General features: G+C 41.5%; 1 protein-coding gene across 2 annotated transcripts in view; it reads right to left on the bottom strand.

Annotated features, from left to right (window-relative positions):
- The window catches only part of NT5E (5'-nucleotidase ecto), a 47,010-nt gene that overhangs the window by 13,361 nt on the left and 10,072 nt on the right, over positions 1-23,577 (bottom strand). For both annotated transcript variants that reach the window (XM_017509676.2, XM_017509675.2), the window contains exons 2-3: positions 15,091-15,313; positions 10,060-10,248 (exon numbers count right to left, since the gene is read on the bottom strand). In XM_017509676.2, the coding sequence (XP_017365165.1) occupies positions 10,060-10,248; positions 15,091-15,313 (412 nt within the window). The remainder of the gene's footprint in view (positions 1-10,059; positions 10,249-15,090; positions 15,314-23,577) is intronic.

Below are 23,577 nucleotides of genomic sequence, written 5' to 3'. Positions count from 1 at the left end.
ACAGAGTTATTGTGTGGATTAAAGAAGAGCAATTGGAAGTCTGACTCAACTCAAGGGAAGTGCTTAATAAGGATTGACAATGATTATTGACCAGGTTAACCCCTGGACATCTTTCTGATCTTAGCCCTAATGTCAGTCCCTCAGGAAAACACTCACTGATGATCCCCTAGACTTGGCCAAATCCTCCTTTTGTGTGCTCTGATAGCATATTGTACTTTTCCTTTCATACAATGTTTTGTAATTACATAGAATATGATTTATTTGTGTAATTATGTATTTTTAAAAAATCTGATTGGGTCAGTATCTCTTTCAAGACATTTAGTTCCATGAGGGCAGGGGCAGCTGTGTTTCTAGGATTTGCCTAGCATGTGGTAGGTGCTAGATAAATGTTTGTTGAATGACTAAACTTCAGGAGTTTAGCAAACACTTTTCTACAGATCATACAAGATTATTATGTTTTCCTTGTGTTGGAATTATGTAGAAGCCAGCAATGCCTGAGTGCTAGCCCTCTACCCCAGGTCCCCTCAATTCAATGTCATCAACTATGCAGCTGGGTGGACACTAGTGAAGAGGAACCTGAACTGGGAGTTGGGATACAGGAGAATGGGTTTTGCTATTAGCTCAGTTTCGGTCTGGTTTCTAGACCATGGGAGAGACATTTAGTCCCTGGGGCCTAATTTTATTTTCTAAATTTGTAAAACAAAAGATTTGACTAGTAGTTTAAATTAAATAAATTTCATTAGCGGGTTTTTTTTTTTTTTAGCTATGAATATCTTGAACACACAAGAAATCCTTTGCAGCAAGGCAAGCCAATAGAGCAGGAAAGCTGAGTTGCTCAGGCTGCAGCCTCGGTAGAGCTGGAGCCCGGGACTAGGTTCCTGCCACCAGAGCCCCTCAGAGCACAGCACAGAGGCCCCTGGCCTAGAAGTCCCCTCCAGCTCTCCAGTCAGGTCTGGCTGCTGCCTCTGCTTCCTCTAGTCTAGGAGCCCCTTCAGGTGACCAGACCAGAGCATGTGCTCCAGTCATCACAGCCCATTCAAGAGGTGTCCAGCAACCAGAGGAGCAACCACTGTCTCTTCAGCCATCTCTGTACCAGAAGGTGATGCACAAGCTGTCATTTAACTTTAGGGAATTTGAGGGGCCAGGTATTGGTATCTATGCTCAGACTTACGTCACTCTGGTTTGCACATGCTTCGATTTCCTGCTCAAATTCTTGCCTCTGGCCTTTCAATAATGACCTAGGAGGTCTAAAAGAGATTGTGCATCTTCCAGTAGTATCCAGAGTGGGCAAAGCCCTCATGAAATCTGATCCAGGCCATCTGCTTGTACCCAAGCCTGACTGGCTGGGCAAAGCAGGGAACCTGTAGGGAGGGAACAGTTCACCACACATTTAGTCACTCATTCAACAGATGTTTACAGAGCTCCAGTGAGTGCTCAGCGTTTTGGATCTCCACTGCCTAGCAGGGCCAGGTCCATGGTCTGTGCGTCATCTTTTGGAATGGCTGCTCCATGGAGACAGAGTAGGGAAAGCGAGCAAATCTCCAGCTTTCTGCCAGCCTCTTCTCTTCACATGGAATCTGGCCATCTCCACAGCTCAGCATTGTTCCAGATATTAGGATTCCTATTCATTTCCTACATTATAGAACAGGCTTCTGTACAACCATTTTAAAAATAAAAAAAACCCGCTGAAACACAGCTACCTCCTGATTCCATCACCATGGCCTGTTTTAAAATGCAGTGGCCAAAAGAATGGGGTGGAGAGAGAGAGAGATTAATTTTCATCTTGACATGCCTATGTAGTTCCATTTACTAATGGTGTTCTTTTCAGAAGTAACGACTTTATTTCTTGAGATTAAAAAGGTAACTGTGACCATACATTGATATACTCCTGATATATAAGCATTTGGCCAGAGGTCTTCCTACAGTGGTCATCTGTGGCTGTGTGAAAGACTGTGTGTAGTCGGTGAATGGTCTGAATGGCCAGTTCCCTTGAGTCTTTCCTTCCCATCATGCTGGTGTGCAATGCAGTGTGGAGTACTTCAGATAAGCTTGGAACCTGGAGGTCATCTGGAATGAATGGCCAAAGCTCTGGTTCCAAGTCATGACAGAGTACTTGGAGAGTCTCTTATAGATGAGCAGTCATGAATTCCCAGCCATAAATGTTTCTTGGCTTGGATGAAACATATATTCTTAGGGCAAGAGACCTGAGAGTAAGGAATGCAGGTTAAACTACTGCATTCCTGGTTTCTTATCTTTCAAAGGTAAGAAGATACATTTAGTCATTTGTGAATTTAGCTTAGATTCTTAAATTTAGAATTATCTTTTTTTTAATTTAACAAAAATATGTATTACGGTTCAAGTTTAAGATTAGTGATTACTTTTATAGGGTTTAGAGGGGCTTTAAAAATTTGTTATAAAAGTAAAACTAGCATTACAAAATATTTGGCAAATGCAGAAGAAAATAAATTATTCATAGTCCTACTGACTTATAACCAGTATAATTTCTGTGATTTAAAAAAAATATGTATGAAAAGCAAGGAGGGGGAAATTGGTGTCAGAATACATTTTAAGGAGAAACCATTTTGTTCAGTGAAATATCTGTATTAGTCAGAGTTCTTCAGATAGGATATATCCTACTCGTTTCTATTTCTCTAGCTTACTTTCCCTCTTACTCAATACTTTATATATATTAAGTGAGATAATACATGAGCAGAACTGAGCCCTAGAACATAGTAGGTCTAAGATAAATATGTCAGTTCTCTAATATTCTCTCTCTAAATATATTACAAATATTAAACAGATCAAATATGTTTATTTGTAGACATATTTATAATTCTGTTCATATATTATCTCACTTAATCCTTATAACTCTCCAAGGTAGCCATATCACTGTCACCATTTTAAAAAGAGAAAGCTGATGCTCATAGCGGTTGAGTAGCTTGTCCAAAGCCAAACAGCTAGTGGTGGCTGAGCCTGGGAGGAAACCAGGTCTTAGAGTTTAAAGCACTTTCCGCAACCCTATGCCAGTTCCCAGTAAAAGTTGGAGAAATGAGATCTTTTGCAGAAGACCATCAAGCAGCAAAGTTAAGGAAACACAAACCTCAGTCCTGGTAAGAGATTCATAGCTATGAGTGGGCTTAAGACTTCACAGTACCTGGCCGTCACCTTTCCTTATAACAACCCTCTCAAATGACCTTGACTGCCATTTGTTTCTGTAGTCATTCTTTTTAGATTTTGGGTTTGAAAGTCTCACTTCATCTTGGAAAGCAGTTTCATTAGACAGCTAAAATGGATCAGTGTTACGTGGCTGCAAAAATTACAAACCAGAAGGCTTTGGCTTTGCTCTGTAAAGGAAGCACGTGCTCAGGCTGGGCCATGGCCAGAAGTTTACTGAAAGGACCCAAGAGGGTGACCATTAGTACAAGTAAGTCCCTGTGCTTACCACATTCAAAAAGACCAAGAAACTTTTTTTTTTTTTTTTTTGAGACAAGGTCTCTGTCACCCAGGTTGGAGTGCAGTGGTGTAATCATAGCTGACTGCAGCCTCAAACTCCTGGGCTCAAGTGACCCTCCTGCCTCAGCCTCCCAAAGCACTGGGATTGGAAACACTGGGACTGCCAAAATGTGCAACCACACTCAGCCAGGAAATTATCTTTGAAGCTACCAGCCACACCTCTGCCCCTTGTCTGATTCTCCCACCTCACTCAATAAACGCAAATTTCAGCAGTTCTTATCAAATGTCCAAAGGAAATGGTTCTTTGTTGGGGAGTGTTTCCTGTCTTGTAAATGTTGCAATAAGATTGTTTTCTTGTTCTAAAAGGCAAGATTATCTAAACTACAAGGATGAAAATTAATGGAGAGACGAATAGTGATTGCAAACACCAACAATAGTCTTCCACCCTCCTTTACTCATTCTTATTACAGGAGGGTTCATCTCTCCCATCAGACTATGCACAAGTCTGGTGAGAGCATGAAGAAAATGCAGCAGGTGCTTCTAGTCTGTCTTAGTTATAATTACATTGTAAGCTCCATTTGTTTTAAGAGCAAAATTCTGTGGTCATTTAAAATTATTTCTTTAGATACATGAAAAGTTTTGAATTTTATATTCAATATGTGTGCCTAAATCCAGAAGCAATGGAAATTAGATACTTAATTTTTAGAAAAAACCTGATCAATCATATAAAGAAATCTTACTTTTAAATGAAGTTGCCCTTGTTAACATTCATTTAACAATACTGGACACCTGCCTTCCATGTGTCAGCCTCAACACAGTCAAGGGTGTAATGGACACTTCCAGGCTAGCAAGGAGAGAAATGAAGCCTGCTGGACTAGGAGGGAAAGAGGAATTCAAGAGACTTGAGGTTTCATAAAGCTGAAGGTGAACCCCACAAAAAAATAAGGGGGAGAGAAAGCTTTATGGATAGGAGGCCCATGACAAGAGAGTTGGAGAGTGGAGACAGGGAAATACTAGGTAGAAAAGGGTGGGGTCCCTGGCAATGGATCCACCCTCAAGCCTGGACCCATGGCCCAAAGTGAGAACTTAACCTCCCTGTTTTCCAGCCTGAATGTTGCCTTTTCCAAAACCACCCTGGCCTGTCCTGCCCCATATCGTGTACCCATAAAAACCGCAGAATCCACTGGCAGTGGAATGGCAGAGAAGGAGACAAGAGAAGCAGTAGCTTGACATTTGTGAGTAGCAGCTTGACTTCAGAGGGATGGCTTGACAGTGGGACCTCAGAGAAGAATTCAGCTGGGGATGGTCTAACTCCAGGGTAAGACACGTTCCACCCACCTTCTAGCTCCCCATCCCACTAAAAGCCACTTTCACCAGCAATAAAATCCTCTACATATACCATCTTCAATTCATTTGTACAGGCTGATTCTTCCTGGATGCTGAACAAGAGCTCAGGATACAGAGGGCTGTCACACTCAGCTGTTAAACACTTAAGCTGTCCACGGACAGCAAAGCTAAAAGAGCACATTGTAACACATGCCCTCTGGGGCTCCAGGGGTTGCAGCTACCCACCTAGATGCTGCTGCAGGGCTGCACAGAGTTCTACTCCTGCCAGCACCCAGAAGCACTTGTCCCAGGCTCTGCACCAGCTCACTTATGTGCTCCCCCTCGCGTGAGGGGCTGAGAGCTGCAAGATGAATAAACAAGCCAGCCCCTTTGTGGATACCATGAAGGGGTCAAGGGAACTGTCCCATTTCAGTTTTGGACATGGAACAATTCTGGAGATGATCAAGTCTCAGCCTGTGGCCCCAGAAGTAAAGTCGCTGAAATGGAGTGGAAGTGTCAGTCACTGAGTTGAGGAGATCAAGGGACTCTGAACCTTGGGTATTGGCTCAGCTACCCACGTGGACACCCTGTCATGTGAAGGCAGGAGCTGGAGTGGAGAAGAAGATAGGAAATTGTGTACTAAATTTTCAGTGATGTGGGACATTGTTTGGAGGTGATTAGCTGACAGTGATAAGGAGGGAGACAGATGGTCTCAAAGGAGTTAGAGGAATAATTGAGTTCATATCAGTAGCCTAAGGAAAGTATAAGGTAGTCTACCAATTTTTTATTTTTATTTCCCCAAATCCTGAAAAGCAAGCTGTCAGGCTCTATGCATGGATGACGTTCTAGTTAACAGGATGCTAGAAAGGGAGGGATGACAGAATTAACAATTTGAATCCATTTACCTTGCGACTACAGAAACTGGGGCTTACACTCACCCAAGGCCATAGCTAGCCAGATTGATCTGCAGAATCCAAACCTCAGTTAAAATATTGGGAGGCAAACAGAGAAACAGCATCTTTGGAGTCCCTTCAAGGACAGCACAGAGAACAGAGTCCCCTGGTGTACCTGCTGCAGGTTTCAACCTGCACTCATTTTACTACTTTTTTCTTTAAAGGAAGCAACATGGACCAGTTCATGACTCTAGAATTTAACTTCTTTAGAGAAAGCACTTGCATTTTAGCTCTTGTCTTTGTAACTTTATCATTTTGTAAGCCTCGTAGAGGGAAGTTCCCTTCTGGCAATGCTAGGGTTACCTGCATATGCACAGTAGTTGGAAAGGAAAGAAATGGGAATAACTTTCAATATTTGGAAGGGATCCATTCATGTACTGTTTTAGTCATGCCAACTTTGAAGCTGAGTTCTAAAGAAATATGAGCAAGCTACAATACAGTAAAATTAATGTAGTGGGTGGTAACAGCATTTAAAAAATCAAGTAACAGAACAGAAAATATGAGGGTACAATCCATGAGCTTTGGAAAGGTTTTCTTTCTGGTGTGTTTGTATATTGGACACTATGTGTGCTGAAATGATTCTTAGTAAGATTTAAAATTTCAAGGGATGTATTATTTTAACTGTGCTTTTATTAACTAATCATGTTTATCAGATTCATTATTTTAATGTCATTCTAATTCCATAAAATGATTTGGCAGAGTTTTTTTTTTTTTTTTTTTTTTTTTTTTTTGGCCAGGAAAGTTTATTTAAACAGGCAAATATTGACTCATCCCTATTGTGCCCTGGAATTACCTTAAATGGTTTTTTTTTCTTTTTTTTCGAGACAGAGGGTCTCACTCTCTCACTTAGACTGAAGTGCAGTGGAGTGATAGTGATCATAGCTCACTGCATCCTCAACCCCCCAGATTCAAGCAATTCTCCCACTTCAGCATCTTGAGTAGGTGAGACTACCGGCATGTGCCCCTACACCTGGCTAATTTTTAAAAATGTTTTTGTAGATATGGATATGGGGTCTCCCTATGTTGTCCAGGCTGATCTCAAACCCCTGGGCTCAAGTGATTCTTCTCCCTTAGCCTTCCAAAATTCTAGGATTATAAGCATGAGCTGCTGTGCCCAGCCACCTTTAATTGTTAAGTTTACTCCTCCAAATGATGAGTATGAAAAGTGAAGATTTTCATCAGAACAACTTTAATCTTGATAAGCAATCATGAAATGTGAAATAAATGACTAAGTCTTGGTTACCTCGGTTTTCTCAGAAACTGTAATTATCTACTTCAAGATTTATGGATAAGCAAACTCTAACTTTTATCCTGAAATCTTTCTTTGATCCAGTCATTTATCATTAATTAAATTTATCTACTTAGCAAATCTACTTACAGTTGGCTGTCTCTATCTGTGGGTTCTGCATTGTTGGATTCAGCCAACCATGAACAAAAAATATTTTCTAAAAAAGGATGGTTTTATCTGTACTAAACATATACAGATATTTTTTCTTGTCACTATTCCCTAAACAATACAGTATGACAGCTATTTGTATGTCATTTACATTGTATCAAGTATTGTAAGTAATCTAGAGATGACTTAAAGTATATGTGAGGATGTGCACAGGTCATATGCAAATACTACACCATTTATTTGAGGGACTTGAGTATCCATGGATTTTGATATCCACAGAGAGTCCTAGAACCAACCCCCACAGATACTAAGGCATGACTGTACTGTTAGGGGAATAAAGGACAGGCTGCAGATATAATGGGAAGCTGGGTGTGGTCACCCAATCTTTTCAGGTCTATCAGGATATACTCACTGGTGGGCATGCACCACAGGCTATCAATGACCAGTTGTTTTAAGACAGCATTGATTAAGATGGTGTAAAGACAGGCCAAGAGGAACATAGCAATGTTCACATCTGAATGAAGGGGTGAAACTCCTTTGAGCGTTCATGCATTATTTTGGCCATGTCTCATTTAAAGCTGAGTTTTTAGAAACATGGATTAGCTACAGTATAAGAAAATCAATTTAATGAGTGGTAACTGGCATTAAAAGAAGGAAACAGTAAAACGCAAAAGTCAGGGTGCATTCCAGGTGCTTTGTGAAAGTTTTCTTTCACTTGTATGTGTGTATGCTTTTGTGTGTTTGTATGGGAATGCACACACACATATATGTTTCTGTGTTTGGGCTCCCTGTCTAAAGTGTTCTTCTTACTACGGGTCACAGTTTACACATTTTGAAACCATTATTCTAAAGGAAGAAGGGGGCAGGAGACATATCTAGCTCCCACTGTGTGTCCAAGGGTGCTGACCTGCCTCAGAGAAAAGCTAAGGTTTGGGGAAAGGTTTTACACAGGTCTTATCCACTGAGTCAGCACATAACTAAAATAAGAACAGCTAACATACGAGGCCCTGTGCTAAGGCCATTTACCTATACATTCATATGTCACAGTGATCCTTTATAATAGTTACTCTTGTTATCACCTTCATTCCACAGATGAGGGAAATCAGGCTTAGAAAGGACCCCATCATAGTTAGTGGTAGAGTCAGAAGGACTTCATTGAGTCTTCACCTCTACCCAGAACTTCCCAATGACCTGCTCCAATGCAGTGTTGCCTCTTTCACTTCATTTAACCCTCATGGAGTTGCTGAAGCTGTTTGATTGCAATGTTATCTATACTAACACTGTCCAGTGCTCATCGTCATCCTCATCACACTTATGGATTGTCTGCTATGTACCTGCGGCTGTTTTCAACATCTTATATGCATCTTTTTTCATGGAACAATATTTATCATTCTTATGACTAATCTAAGTGCCTAATCTATTTTAGTCTTATCTGTCAAAAAAAAAAAAAAAAAAAAAAGAGGCGCTTCTGGTCATAACACCCATGAATTGATTTTACAACCTCTCAGTTTAACTTGGTTTGAAATTATTCTTTAGCATTTGTTTATCAGGAAGTAAAATATCTGTGAAGGAATTGAATCAGCACACATTTATACTGGTATTTTCTTAAGTGAAGGCCAATTTTAGTTTGTGAGTTATGATTCTGATTGACTTTTGATTGCCCATTTTTATGGGCAAGCAACCTCCATAACACTGCATACCAGAATATAGCTATTTATAGTTTATAAAATGCTGTCACATATTTTTACATCTCATACAATTTTCACAGTAATGTGGCACTTTGAGTATGATCATCCCCCATTTTGAAGCTAAGATAACAGGTTCAGAGAGGCTAAGTGACCTGCTCAAAGTCATTCAAGTGAATTAGGTATGAGGACTTTTGACCCCATATTGTGTTTCTTTTCTTTTTATAACTTATATCTTGTTTTCTGATTGCAAAAGTATGATGCATTCATTATTTGACAATACTTCAAAGTAATAGAAAGAAAATAAAAATACTTTCTTAGTGATAATCCCCTTTTACATTTTTGGGTATTTCCTACTTACTGTTTGGGGCATTTTTGAGTTTTGCTTTTATAAAAATGCATGGCCTTTGACAGCCCACATAAGGATGCTAGAAGCAGAAGCCTCTTCAAGGGGCGGGCTCTTCCCACACCAAAACCTTCTTTGCAAATGCTGATAGAGGAGCTAATTACCAGCCTCTTCTTCCTTTCCTTGGGCATACTTCAAAGATCTATGCAGTGCAAGGTGGGGAAAGTGGGAAACATGGAACCAGATTCAAAAGTCTGGGGACATTATAGGTTTAAAGTGAAAAAAATCACAAAACAGTTATTCTAATGAAAACTACCTAACACCAAGCTAAGGGAGAAAAATAAGAGTAGGGGCAGTCAGGTAGGAGGTAGGGAGATGGCATGCTCTCCTGAGGACCCAGAATCATGTGGCTTCCAGGATACTTATATTCCTAGCCTGCAGCTGAGTTAGGACTCCGAGTTCCAGCTTCTGCTACCTGTGCAACCTACAAATGAAATCCACCTTGAGTTATAAAGGCTCTATTTACATTATTTTGTGAATGCTTAAAATTTTTATATGCCATGTTGCTTTTTGATAAGAATCTATCATAAATGACTTTTGGTTGGGGCTCAATAGTCTTTTGTTTTACATATATATATGTTTTATACATGTTTTATGTCGCATATTATATACATAAATACATGGAATTGACTTATAGTCATGAAATCAAATAAATAGTAATGTTTCTGAGTAAGATTTACACATGTTCCCATTTAATATCTATTACATATACATTATAGATCATATAATGTACATTACATATTAAATAGCAGTACAAAGAATAATAACAGTTACAAAGGCAAAAGAGACAAAGTAGTTATCTGGACATACTAGCCCGTGCAGTCCTTTTGAAACAATTACCTGTGTAAAGAAATGTGTTGGAGTGTCCTCCCACTACGACGTCCACACCCCTCACTTTCTGCGCGATGAGTTTATCCATTTCGAAACCTGAATGTCCCAGTGCAATAATTTTGTTCACATTTAGAGCTTTTAACTTATCTACTTCAGGTTGTAATGCAGTGATTTCATCTTCAAACACTAAATTTGTTCCTAAGGAACAAAATAAATAAAATTGATATTTATTAACAAGTTTTATTATATTACTTATATATACTAACATGCAAAGGTTAAACACCTTAATTTACTAAAGCTCAAAAATTAGTATAACCAAAATACATATAATAAATATAAAACCCCTAAGAAGTAAATAAAAATTCAAATCAATATCCTCATTACATTCACTTTATGTTGTATTAGTTTAAGGTTGTGGATATTGTTTTGCTCAAACTCGGCTGCAAACTGTGAGGAAGCTTCAGATATTGTTTGTTTTTATATAGTTGTAAATCTCAACTTCCACAATACCAGTGCAGAAAACACCTGGGCACATAAACATGATATACAAAACAGTATTAGTAACTCCAAAACATTGGGTGGAGACTTCGGATAATCAGTGTTCAAACTTAAAACTGTCAGGAAGTAGTCCTTGAATGCCTATTTTAATGTGGCAGTTGATAACCTATCTTGTTCACTTTAATGTCAGCAGGCCAGGCACACTGGCTCGTGCTTATAATATCAGCACTTTGGGAGACTGAAGCAGGCAGATTACTTGCTTCCAGGAGTTTGAGACCAGCCCAGGCAAGATGGCGAAACCCTGTCTCTACTAAAAATATAAAAATCAGGCATGGTGGCACATACCAGCTACTTGGGAGACTGAGGAAGGAGAATCTCTTGAACCTTCGAGGCAGAGGCTGCAGTGAGCCGAGATAGCACTACTGCACTCCAGCCTGGGCAACAAGAGTGAGACTCTGTCTCAAAAAATATATACAGTATTGCAATCAGTCAACTTGAAACAACTTTTCTGTTTCAGTGCAGAAAAGTTAGGTTGAAAAGAGAATTCTTTGTCTTAGTAGAGCAAACATATGATCATCATCACCATGAGAAGGGTTCTTTTTCACATGACAGTTTCCAAACATAATTCCCACCATAAAATCTACCTCATTCTTTTCAGGTTGGGATGTACAATACACCCTACTGAAAAGAAACCCTGGAAACCAGGAGACAGAAACTTTTCTCTATGGCATTTCATTCCAAGCCTCAGTTTCTCTGAAGCACCCCTTCTTTACACAACTTTAGCTTTAGAGAAACAGTAGATTTTTTTGGAGGCAGAGTATGTTTTGTGGTATGAGAAGGGGATGGTAGAAGCCAGTAGGATTTCCCAGGAAAGAAAGCAGGTTTTATGTACAGGTTATCTGGCCAGTAACTCTGCTGCTGTCCACCATTTCCTGTTTTGTACGTGAGACACGCTAAAGAATAACTCCAATTTGTCCACCCAGACTGGTTCAGAACAAGGAGACTGTGCTGATCAGTGTCCAGGTTATCACCCTCAACCTTTATTAGAGGGCTACTTCTCATGGACCTATTCCCCCAGTGTGGAAGTACCTCTGCTGATCCAAATAAATAAATAATGCCAGCATTAGAGCATTATTAAGCTGTGTTAAGCAGGGGCCTCATCTAAATGTTGCTGGCACTGGGAGTATGTACATTTTTCCCTGGGTGCTTATTCCTGCACAAAGAGGTAATAAATGATCGCCTTTTGGTATCCACTGTCAAGTGTGGGTCTGGTTGCACAATCTGGGTGCTCTGCATACAGCAAGACAACTGGTTCCTCCCACCGGCTCTGCAGCCACACTTCGGCAAGCTTTGAAGTTTTACGGCTGTGACTGGCATGAAGGTGACTGCAAATACAGATATGCTGCCCTGAAGTCATGTCTGTGTTGGGGGGCGGTGGGAAGAATGACATCTCATTAAAAACTTTCAAAATGCAGGACTCTGCAAACTCCAGTTTGAAAAGTACTAATGCAAAGAGTAACAAGATTATTATAAGTGCATCTTTTGTTCCACCATGGTGTTTAGGAATGTCTCTGTGCTTCAGCAAGGAACTCCTGAATCCTTAAGATTACCCAACTCCACCAGTGCAAATGATCATGGAAGATAATTCATGGCTATCATAGCCAGGGAGGCCCCAGACTGACAGCCTGATAATTAGCAGCTCACAAATGTGTTGGACTGGCAAGGTTGTCAGTAACTCATAGGCAATGTTGAAAAATCAAGATTTGTAGTTTTGCCAACACTGTCTATCACGAGAACATCAAGGACAATCTGCTTCTTGTTGGTTGCCCCAAAGCCCAGGGCTCCCTGTTACCCTCAGTGCTATGTTGTCGTCTACGTGAGCCTTCCTTTCCTTGAGCATCCCTTTGAAACAACAAGGTGCATCTTCTCGCATGCTGCACTTGCTATTCCCCTCCTGCTTAATTCTTCTCCACAGCCTTACCACCTTCTGACACACCAAACCATTTACTCTTTTACTGATTTTCCCCACTGAACATGTAAGCTCCAGTGAGCAACATTTTTTGTTGTTGTTTGTTTTTGAGGGGCCAGAATCCCTGGTGCTTAAAACAATGCCTGGCACATAGGTAATCAGGGGAATGATGGAATGTCAAGAGCATCCTACCATCTTCTGCTTGAGGTCTGGCTCCCAAGAAGAAACAAAAAATTTAGAGAAATGCCTCTGAGGACAAAGGAATGTATTCCTATTATATCAGAAACCTAACAGGACTTGGCATCCCATATATATAAAGCATGGATTATATTTCAAGATGTCATGAAGAAAATTATAATACAGGTATTTCATGATCTAGCTAAAATAAATTAGATTAAATGTGCTAGGAATACAAGTTATACCCCTGTGGGTGCCCAGGCCACTAGGATGGAGAGAACTGGGCTGGATTAGGGCCAAAGAACTGTAGGAAGAACCTACACCAGGCTGCTGGGTCTGTGGTCTTGTAAGCAGCAGTGCTCCTGGAAACATTTTTTTTTTTTTGAGATGGAGTCTCCCTCTGTGCCCAGGTTGGAGTGCAGTTGCACAATCTCCTCAGCTCACTGCAACCTCTGCCTCCTGGGTTCAAGTGATTCTCCTGCCTCAGCCTCCCGAGTAGCTGGGACTACAGGCGCCCATCACCACACCTGGCTAATTTTTGTATTTTTAGTAGAGACAAGGATTCACCATATTGGCCAGGATGGTCTCAATCTCTTGACCTCGTGATCCGCCCTCTTGGCCTCCCAAAGTGCTGGAATTACAGATGTGAGCCACCATACCGGGCTGCTCCTGGAAACATTCTATTCCACCTCACCCCTTTCCCCCACATTGGTCCCTGCAAAATGCAGCCCCCTCTTCCAGCAGCTGCTGAAAACATCATTGTCACTTTGGATCCCCTCTCTGTTACAGCATGGTAAAGGGCTGGTCAGAGTTCCAGCTGGGGCAGTTTGATATCTGGAGCTGCTATGCCTTTCCACCAACACCCCCATCTCCTACCTCCTTATGGGTGCCTTTTAAAGAAGAGATGGTGTTTTCCTCCAAATCACACCTGAACTTATCAGCCCTACAATCAAGCCCTGACCCAACTTTCTAGCTTTTCCTAGTCAGAACCCATGCTCCAGGAAATGGAACTATCTGCTATTCTGTGACTGTGGCCCCTATACCTTCCTGCTCTCAGGTATTCATCCCAGCAATGCTTCCTGAGTATTTATCATATGCAGGCACTGTGCACAGCACATCGGGCAGTAGTGAGACAGCAGAGGTCCCTGCCCTTATAGAGCCTACATCCTAGCATGATCTCATTTCTGGAATGTCCTGTGCCCCAGGATGTTTTACACAGCTCTCAAGGAATCAAGGAGGTTCTTTAGCAAGTCAACCTGACCCCAGAGTGCATTGGGTGGTTCTTTAGCAAGTCCTCTCACTCTTCTCACTGACTACACCAGCCCCAGCCCCTCCACCCTTCCTCCATCTCTGCCTCTATGCCAGCTGAAGGATCTGCTCGCTACTCTCAGCAAGCACAGCTGACTTCTCTGTTGTTATTCCCAATGGCCTGGACCTATTTTATAATAACAACAACAATAAACATATATTTTTGAATGGTCAATTACATGTCCTTTATCAGTTAGTTCTTAATGAAAACTCATGTTTCTGGATAATGCTAGCTCCTAGTTTCCCTTTTTTTCTTCAAATATGGTAAGACATTTAATTTGGATAATTTAAAGAAAATGTCATTTTGTTCCCATTGCCAAAGTATTTCAAAAAGTGTTCTTATAAAAGTGCCTCAAAATGGTTTATTGAATGGTCTTAAGATTATATATGTGTGTGTGTCTTATATGTATGTATGTGTATGTGTCATATGCATATGTGTGTGTCTTATATGTATGTATGTGTATGTGTCATATATGCATATGTGTGTGTCTTAAGATTATATATATTTATATGCACATGTGTGTATATGTCTATAAATGTGTATACATACATTTATATATGTACATATATATCATAAGACCACTATATATATTTCCCAGAAAGTCAGATATAAGAATGTCATTAAAATGAGATAAATAATGAAAAGCGAGAAAGGAGAGTTGGCTGGACATGAAATAATCATCCTAGAAAAGGAGCGATAAGGTAAATTGAGGTAAAACCCCGGCTCTGGGCTCATGACTCCACAGGAGAAGGGCAGTGAGTTCTGAGGCTCTCATTCTCTAGTAAATGAATCTGTACTGTTTAGCACTGGCTATAAATGGTCTCCTCTTTCCATTTTGAAAGCACTGATTTAGACAAAGGTACTGTTTTTGTCAACAAAGAAGTTCATTGAGCAGAAGAGGAAATCTCTTTAAGAAGTACCTTGGAACAACAGCCTAGAATTTACCAGATTGCTTTTATCAGTGTTATTCTAAGTGCACTGTTTACACAGTTGTTCCGATTTTTATCTACAGTCCATAATTATAATGCCAAGCTGTGATTTGGCACATCTGTTTTCAAGCAATCAGTGTTATAAAAGTAGAAAATACCTGGATTTGAGAGAAAAGGGGTTTCTTTGGAAGTGTATCCAACAATTCCCACAACTTCATCACCAACAGAAAGAACTTTATATGGCAAATAAAGTCCTGATATTTGAGATGCTAGTGGCCCCTTTGCTTTAATGTTTGCACTCAGAATTGAAAATTTGGCCTCTTTGAGGAGTGGCTCAATCAGTCCTTCTACACCATTATCAAATTCATGATTTCCCAGTGCCTAGATAAGAGGGAAAAGAGAAAAAGAATTAGGTACTTTGGAATTTTCAATGAAAGTATACTTCAAAAACATTACACTAGTCCAGTGTCTCCTGAAACTGACCAAGCTTATGAGACATATTCCATGATCTTGCGTCCTCCTCACCTGGGTCAGGCCCAGGGACATTCAGATCATCATCTGGTTGAGAATTGCTACACAGGTGTCACACCACCTAATGAAGGTGGTTCGCCAATGCACGTATGGATCACCTGGAGAGCTGGTCAGGGGCCCACTGTCCCACCATCCCAGATCAGGGGCAAGTTCAAATATTCACATTTATCAGCCTCTGTCTGATTTTTCCATATTGTTTTTCTCTCATAAACCCACATTTCAGACCCTACCATTCAAGCCGCGATCTGCTGGAGAGAATGAGTAACATCAACAGGACTTTAGCAAAAGGCAACCTGAAATGTACAGTTGGCAGAGACCAGAGGCCTCCTTCCTCATTTCATCTCCTCGGTCATCATTCACCTAGGTTCCCACAATTGCTTCTTCCCAAGCACTCCCGTGGTCCTCTAATTCTTCTGGGAAGATGAAGATCCTCAATAGCAGGCAGGAGCTAGCATCTCCACATGTCCCAGTGTGGCTCTGGCTTTCTCCTCTGGTCAGCTCTGGGCACCCCTTTGCTCCAGTCCCAGCAGTTTCACATCTGGGAAAGAACTCCATGGTGCAATGATTACACGACCTTCAGTGGGATCTGAACCTGCTCCCAGCACGGGACTTCAGGAGGAGCAGGGATAGTGACAAACAATCCTTGTTTCCCACCTTCTTAGCTCTCTCCTATTTCTCACTGGTTGAGGAGTGGCTGCTGGGTACAAAACCACCCACTGTCTGTCATCATGCAGCTCCCCGGAGTGATTCCAGGGCGGGGGGCGTTCGGGGTCTACGCAGAGGCCCCACAGACAAATTGGCCTTCTAGATACACCCATCTCCTCTGGGCCCCTACCTACCTGCTCTGGCTGCCAAGGCTGGTTTGCTAAATTAGTACTTAAACCAGCAAATCTCAAACTTTCTAAATACTACATCCAGTTTCGCTTCACTTTGTGAGTCATCTAGGAACAGGCATGAAGTGCTGGCTGGTGACTCCTCCACCTAAATGAGGGCCCCATGTACTCTCTTCCAGCCCCACCCTCTTCCTTCCTTGCTCATTCCACGCTCTGTAATGGCATGCTAGCAGGGTCTTTCTTTTAGCTCAGTCTCCTGACTATATAGTGCTCCTGGGCCATCAGGCCCTGCCACCTCTCCTGCTCAGTGCTATCCCTCTGCCTGGCACACAGGCATTCACTGAGTACCTATGCCTCCAAGGGTTGTGTATACATCCTCATATGTATGTGTTTATGTAGAGAAAGCAGCACAATGTGTTTACATTCCTACATGCTTGTCTCCCCTACTAAATTCAGAATTTCTAAATCTACCTTTTTCCCCATCTCTGACGACCTACCCATTTTAACCTCTTCCTGTTATCTAATTAACTTTCTTCTTAAAAGGTGATCTGGTCTTAAAGGTTCTCGCAGGCTTGGGTAATTATTATTTTTTCCTTCTATCATTAGAACGTTATGATTTTTCACTATGTGAAACAAGTCTCCCTTGTTACGGTACAATAACTATCTTGCTTAACGGTAAAGTCCTTTTGTTTTTAACTAATGTTTCTACAGTTCTTCAAGAAAGACTATCCAACTTTTTAGCCACTTTGCAGTTTAACAGCAACATTATATTCCTAGCACTTGGCAATAACTGAAGTTATAATTTTCACTTATTTGTTTAATGCCTTCTCCACCTCCCCATCCTAACTTGAGCCTGATCCCCCTGAAAGTAGTGACTCTGACTGTCTTTTCAGCTCTCTTGCCCCATGGGGAGAGGAGCCCCTGATTCATGGTGCTCAGTGTGGTGTGATGGACTAAGTAAATGATCTCATTCCCACTCATACGTTCAACTCTAAAATAAAAATCTCCAGCCCTGACTATCTCCTGACCTCTAGATCTACGTGTCAACTGCCATGTGTCATTTCCTCCCAGTGTCTCAAAAATGCCCCAAGCTTACCAGGCTCAAAGCCTCTTCCCTGTGACTCACTGTTTTGGCCCAAGGTGCCACCATACACCTGGTCAATAAAGTCAGAAACCCCGGTGCAGTGGAGTCCTGCCCTCTCCCTTCTCCCTCACCCTAACTTCCTCTGGCATCCCTCTCTCTTACCTAAATGCCCTAGTTTCCGTCCACCTATTGTTGCTGGCTTAGTGTGCTCCTGGACTACCACAGTCTCCTAACTGGGCTTCCAGCTAGCCTTGTTTCTTTCGCCAAACCATTCTTTATGTTGTTGCCAGAATGATCTTTCTCAACTGCAAGCCAGACCTTGGCACTCTCCACTGTAAGTCCCTACAGAGCACAGCCTTCATGATAGAAGCAAACACCCTAAGCAGGGCCCACGAGGCTCTTGGGGATCTGGTTTTGCCTTCCCCTCCAGCCTCATTCCTGACACGCATCCCATAAAGTGTGAGGAAACAAGGCAGGGCTAGCTCCCTCCCTGGTTCCTCCTGCTCCACAATAGTGACCCAGGGCACATTTTGAAACTTCAGCTTCCTCTGGAAGGGCAGTGAATAAATAATAAAATAAAAGCAGTTAAGGAAATGAACCAACATTGAGTCAGCACTTGCCACATGCCCGCGTCATGGAAAGTGAGTATGTATAGAGTACAGAAAATCTGATTTCATGCTGTGAGGATGGTACTATCACTGCACTCATTTTACTGATGAGAAAATCTGAGATCTAGAGAAGTTAAATGAATTGTTCAAGTTTACGCAATTTGTAAGTGGGAGCTAGGACTAGAACCACCTCTGTTTGATTCCAAAGTTCTTAACCTCCATGCCTGGCTGTACCTTTGCATAAAGCCTAGCACACACAAAGCACCCTGACCCCCCAAAAAATTCCTAACACTTGCACAGCAAATGCATCCCTTGCACTACCACAGTGCGAGTAGTTAGCACTCCTACGGCAGGGATTCATTGTTGAATGAATAAATGAATGAATGGAAGAATTACTAACAAGTTTCTTTTTTCTATACATAGTTCACTTTTCCACAGAAATTAATGCAGACAAATTCCTTTGTAAATACTTATTTTCTATAGACACTCGTATTTTCATTTTCCAACCGTGACTTCCTTCTACCGGTTTTTCTTCTATTGCACTTATGAGAACTCAGTGATTCCTAAGATCTTCAGGATCGTGCTACTCACCTCAGTACACCAAGTTCCCACCACACCCAGGCATACTGCAGGCACTCAAAAAACCTTGTAAATACATTGATCTAGTTTATTCATTTCTGTTATTTTTGATTAATAACATGAAAATGTCTCAGGAAAAGACTGCCCAAGAGAAGAACGTAGAGCAGTGAAATACAGGGCAACATAACAGAGCAGGTAATCTTATTCCGCCTTTTTTTGGTCTTCCCTGAACGTTCCCATGTAACTTTCCTTATGTGTTCCTGTACATTTTTTGTAGCGAAACTGTTACTTGCCATTTATTATTTAACCATGAGTTTAGGGATGTGACTTCCATGACCCTAAATCATATCTTGTTTTTATTTGTATAAATGTATGGGGTACCTAAATCATGTTCTGATGCTCTTTCTCTCTTGTTCTTTTGCTTTCCAAACATTTCATTACTAAGATTGAGCTCATTCATTCACAAACCCTATTCCTTCACCAATTCTAGCCCTATGACATCTTGTACATGTTTACTAAAAACACTAAACTTCACCAAATGCACTTTTCTATAATTTAAGAGAGCAAACCCCAGCAAAATGACCTTCAGTATCTCCAACACCAAAATCATAGAAATATAATGTGAGCATCTGGTCCACCCCCAGCTCCCTATCCCCCACCATTTTCTTTATGTAGGAGAAAGCCTAAAACACTATTTTTTAAAAAAGAATTGATGATCTGATATGATAGAAACTTGCCACACTCACACAGAACAATTAACAAACTCTCAAAAAAACTGTTTCATTCACAAGTGCTAGTAAGATATTAGAAATATAAAAGTGACTGGTAAATTAAAACACAGAAATGAAAACAAGAAAACCTGGGCAATTGTCCAGAAACAGGTACCAGAGTGGCAGACTGTGAATGTGAAGCTGTTGGCGAAGCTTTTCACCTGCTGCCAAGCAACTTGCTTTCTCTCACTTTGTAACGAAGACATTGCTTAATTACTTTTTACCAAGTTTGTTTCAAATCCTGACTTCTTCTGAAAAGTTTAAATGGTTTCCACACCAAATTACTAAAATGGAACCCATTTAAAAGCAGGTGGAGTGAGTAGCTTTATTAATCATTCAGTGAACATCTGCTGGGCATTGGTGCCAGAGCTCACCTGGTATCACAGAGAACATAGGGTCAATCTTATGTGTAAACAGACAGTCACAGTAGACAGATGCTTAGAGATGTGTGTGCAAGGTACAGCTGATACACCAGAGACAGACGTCTGCAGTAGAGGTGTCATGGAGAGGCCTCAACGATGTCACACCTTGAACTGCGTCATAAGCAGCTCATAGGAGCGGGGTGATTTGGTGCTTCTGGAACTGAGGGCACCTGAAAATTTGGCAGAAAAAAAAAGATGCAGCTAAGAGCATCACTGGGAGATCAGGGAGGGTCTGTATGGTGTCCAAGGAGTCAGGGCTTTCATTTTGAGGGAAGTGGGAAGCCTTGAAGAGAAAGCAGAACTGGAAGCATTCTGGGGATGCTAGAAAGCTCTGTCTGGCAGCCTGTGGTGAGTGGACAGGAGCTGTGTGAGCCTGGTGGTCAAGAGACTGGCAGGAAGCTCTGGAATGGTGCAGGGGAGACGTAATGCGGCAAGCGGGGCAGTGGGAATGTGGTGGGGAGGTGACACTGGGGATAATGCAGGAGTGGAAGTCACAGGAATTCAGCTGGCGGGGCGTGAGGGCAGGGGCAGGAGAGAGGATGGGGTTCCTGGTGTTTCACTGCTCCTCCGTGCATTCCAGCAGAAACCTTATGCATCCTCACAAGTGTCTCACTCACAGCGTCCCCGTTCCCGGGGCTAAGAGCCCTTCTCTGCTGGTGGTTGACCTGGCAGGATAGGGAGGAGTGGGGAGTTAAGGGGAGATTGGGGCAGGAGGAGTTACCCCTAAATCTCTCTAGACAACTCCACAGAGTGTCTCTTGAAACAAGAGAAGAGAGGGACGCCAGGCCTCTACCCCACCTGTCCCCTCCCATCTTCCAGGATTTTAACCCACTTTGCCTGGTTTCAATCTGGGCAGGACCGAAATGGGGGTGGGGGGTGGAGGTGTTATCTCAACCTTTAGAAAAAGTCTAAATAACTGTTAACGCTTGGAATAAAAATTCTGCTGCTGGTTGAGGCAAACTAACCAAAGATGCTATACCAGAGGCTCGTCAGAGCTGGGCGGTAGTGACCTCCTCACAGCTTTATATATCTGGAGACTCTCATTTCACAGTTGAGAAAGCAGCCTCTGTCCCAGGTGCAGCCTAACTGCCTCTTGGCCTGTGAGGCTTTTTCAGCCTTCAGGGCTTTGTGGCTTGCTTGCTTTCTGTGGCTCAATTTCCTGCTAAAGTTATCACTGTGGCTATTGTGTTCATTTGTCAGAGGCTTTCAAAACAGAACTCTTTACTCTTTTGGTACCTCAGGCCCAAAAGACTGTGTTTTGTAACCTTTTTTTCTATTACAACACACATAGAAAATGAGGAGACTTGTACAGAATTCAAGGTCACATGAATGGGGCTGCCACGGGCAACTGGACTGAAGGACCAAAACTCCAGCCTCAGGATTTAACTCTCTGTTTCTTTCCCCCTCCCCCAAATTATTCAGTTTTCATTCGTTCGGTAAATATTTACCAAAGATTTCTCCTGTGTTAGATACATTTTAAATGATTATAGGACTCAATTAATGCATATTGTTTAATTATTTAATAACAGGGAGAGGGACTGCTTTGATCAATCAATTCTAACTGGGGAGATCAGGAAGTGGGAGATTTCTCTACAAAAACAAAATGTTCCAGAATAGTGAGAGGCCTTCATGGAAGACTGCTGGATGTTCACTGACCTCCGTGTTTTCTCCTGCAGACAATGCAGACCATGGTCCTGCAGGCCAGAGTCAAGTCTCAGGCCTCCATCCTGGTTCTGGGATAAGTCACCATCTCTGACCTGCTCTCACGCCGCATGTTTACAGACCTCTTTCTCTCACCGCAGGAGTATTCTCATGATTTCTTTCATTCACCCATTTACTCAATACCAACGGGAGCATTCATTTACAGGTGGCAAGAGTAAATGGAGAAGTGGCAGCTCTTTCCAGGCAGAGCTTTGGGAAAAAAGCATAGAAGTTGATACATGGCCTCAGGACAGTGTAGTCAAGCAGCAGAGTTTCAGTGCGATTGCTAAATTCAGTTGCAGTTTCCATCCATACTGTTTGTGAGTAAAATGTGATAAAGAGGAAAATCAGAAGGATTGTTCCCTCTTTATTTAAAAGTATTACTTTTACCATTTGTTACTTGCTAAAGATGTTATGTTACTGTTATGCTTATTACATTAGTGCAAGATGGAAAATAATTTTATCTTGAATGCTGTCTCTGTTGATTGACAGTAACTCCTTGTCGTTTGGGGATAAGGAGAATTCTGAGGCTCAGTCCAATCACAGTGGGAAAGGCTGACTAAATCAATTGACTTCTGTCTTCCTAGGGACAAGTTTTTTAGCATCTGCCTTGGGTAGGGTAAGGGCTTGGGGAGGGACACATAATGATATCATGCACTTGTTTACATTTCAAGTTGGGTGGGTACCCATTTAATTTGGTTTCCAAATTAAAGAGATGATAATTGAAAGTTATTCTGAATTCTTTTTAGCATATAGTGCATTAGATAAATAAATGAATAAAGATATTATTACTTCATAATTACTTGAAATAATTTCCAAATAAGGACATTGTATATCCCCAAAGGGAAGGTAGTTTTTGGCCTGTATACAGAATTCAGGTGACTTACAAGCCAAACTTTATACACAGCTTTCTCTCATGCGTAACTAATTGCAAAGTATTTTTAATAACCAAAAACAGAAACTTGGCATCAGAAGTCTTAGAATATCTTCATTCTTCGATCATTGATTCATTTGACTTTCTGGGTCTTATTCTCAGTGAACAGGATTTCTCCAAAGCCACTGGACTTTCATAAGCTATCCACATCAAATGTAAATATTGACAAATACCCACAGAAGGTGTTAAAAATACCAGACTGTAACCTTCAGGGTTCATTTAACAACAACAACAACAATAACAACAGGATTTTGAGTCACAGAAGAATAACATCTCCTTTTGTTCTTTATATTTTCATTTGGTTTTGGCTTTAAACATCAGGCAAAATTCCAGGTATTTAGGTGTCAAAGTACTGGGCTGGGCTAGGCTAGGAAATGGAAACTAGACGGGTGAGGCAGTAACAAATGTTCCAAGTGACGACAAGAGACTGAAACATGTTAGAAGGGAAACAAAGAAATGTTAGATGGAAAAACAAAGAAAGGAGAGTTTTTTGAAAGCAGTTCAGGATGTGTGATGCAGAAGAATTTTTTTAATCCACAGAAATAAACTGTAATAATGTCAAGAAGCCATTTGTCAGAAGTTTGCAGCACATTTATTTAGCTAGTCACTTACACACTAGCTCATTCATTAAGGGCTGAGGTTGCAGACGCCCTATAATTGAAGAGCTAAAGAGACAGCTTGCGCTGGGCATGGTGGCTCATGCCTGTAATTCCAGCATTTTGGGAGGCTGAAAAGGGATGATTGCTTGAGCCCAGGAGTTTGAGACCAGCTTAGGCAACATATGGAGACTCTCTCTCGCTCTCTCTCTTTTTTTTTTTTTAAAGAGAGACAGCCTGGTTTATTATACAATGGGGCTCAGTTGTCAATCACTCAGCATCATCCAGGGAGGATTACAAATTACATTTGGTTTGGTTGATAGGGTTCTGGCATTGTTGCCCACTTCTGATGTTGGGTTGGCTTCCATCCCTGCAGTTCTGGGCCAGGGAATGCGGGCCACAGCAGGTGAATGTGGCATCCCACTGAATGGGAGAAAACACCTTGGGGCTCAACCCAGAATGCACCTCGTTTGTTGAAAGAATGACTGAATGGGCAAGTACCAAATAGACAGTATTCTACCTTTTTTCTATGGGGAGGGGGGATGTACAAACTCTCCATGCATGCAAAATGAGCACATCAACTTTCA

This window comes from Cebus imitator, unplaced genomic scaffold, assembly GCF_001604975.1.
Source record: "Cebus imitator isolate Cc_AM_T3 unplaced genomic scaffold, Cebus_imitator-1.0 Scaffold418, whole genome shotgun sequence".
In the NCBI taxonomy this organism is placed as follows: domain Eukaryota; kingdom Metazoa; phylum Chordata; class Mammalia; order Primates; family Cebidae; genus Cebus; species Cebus imitator.
The sequence above is the reverse complement of the archived record's forward strand: the minus strand, read 5'-3'. Positions and strand labels throughout refer to the sequence as shown.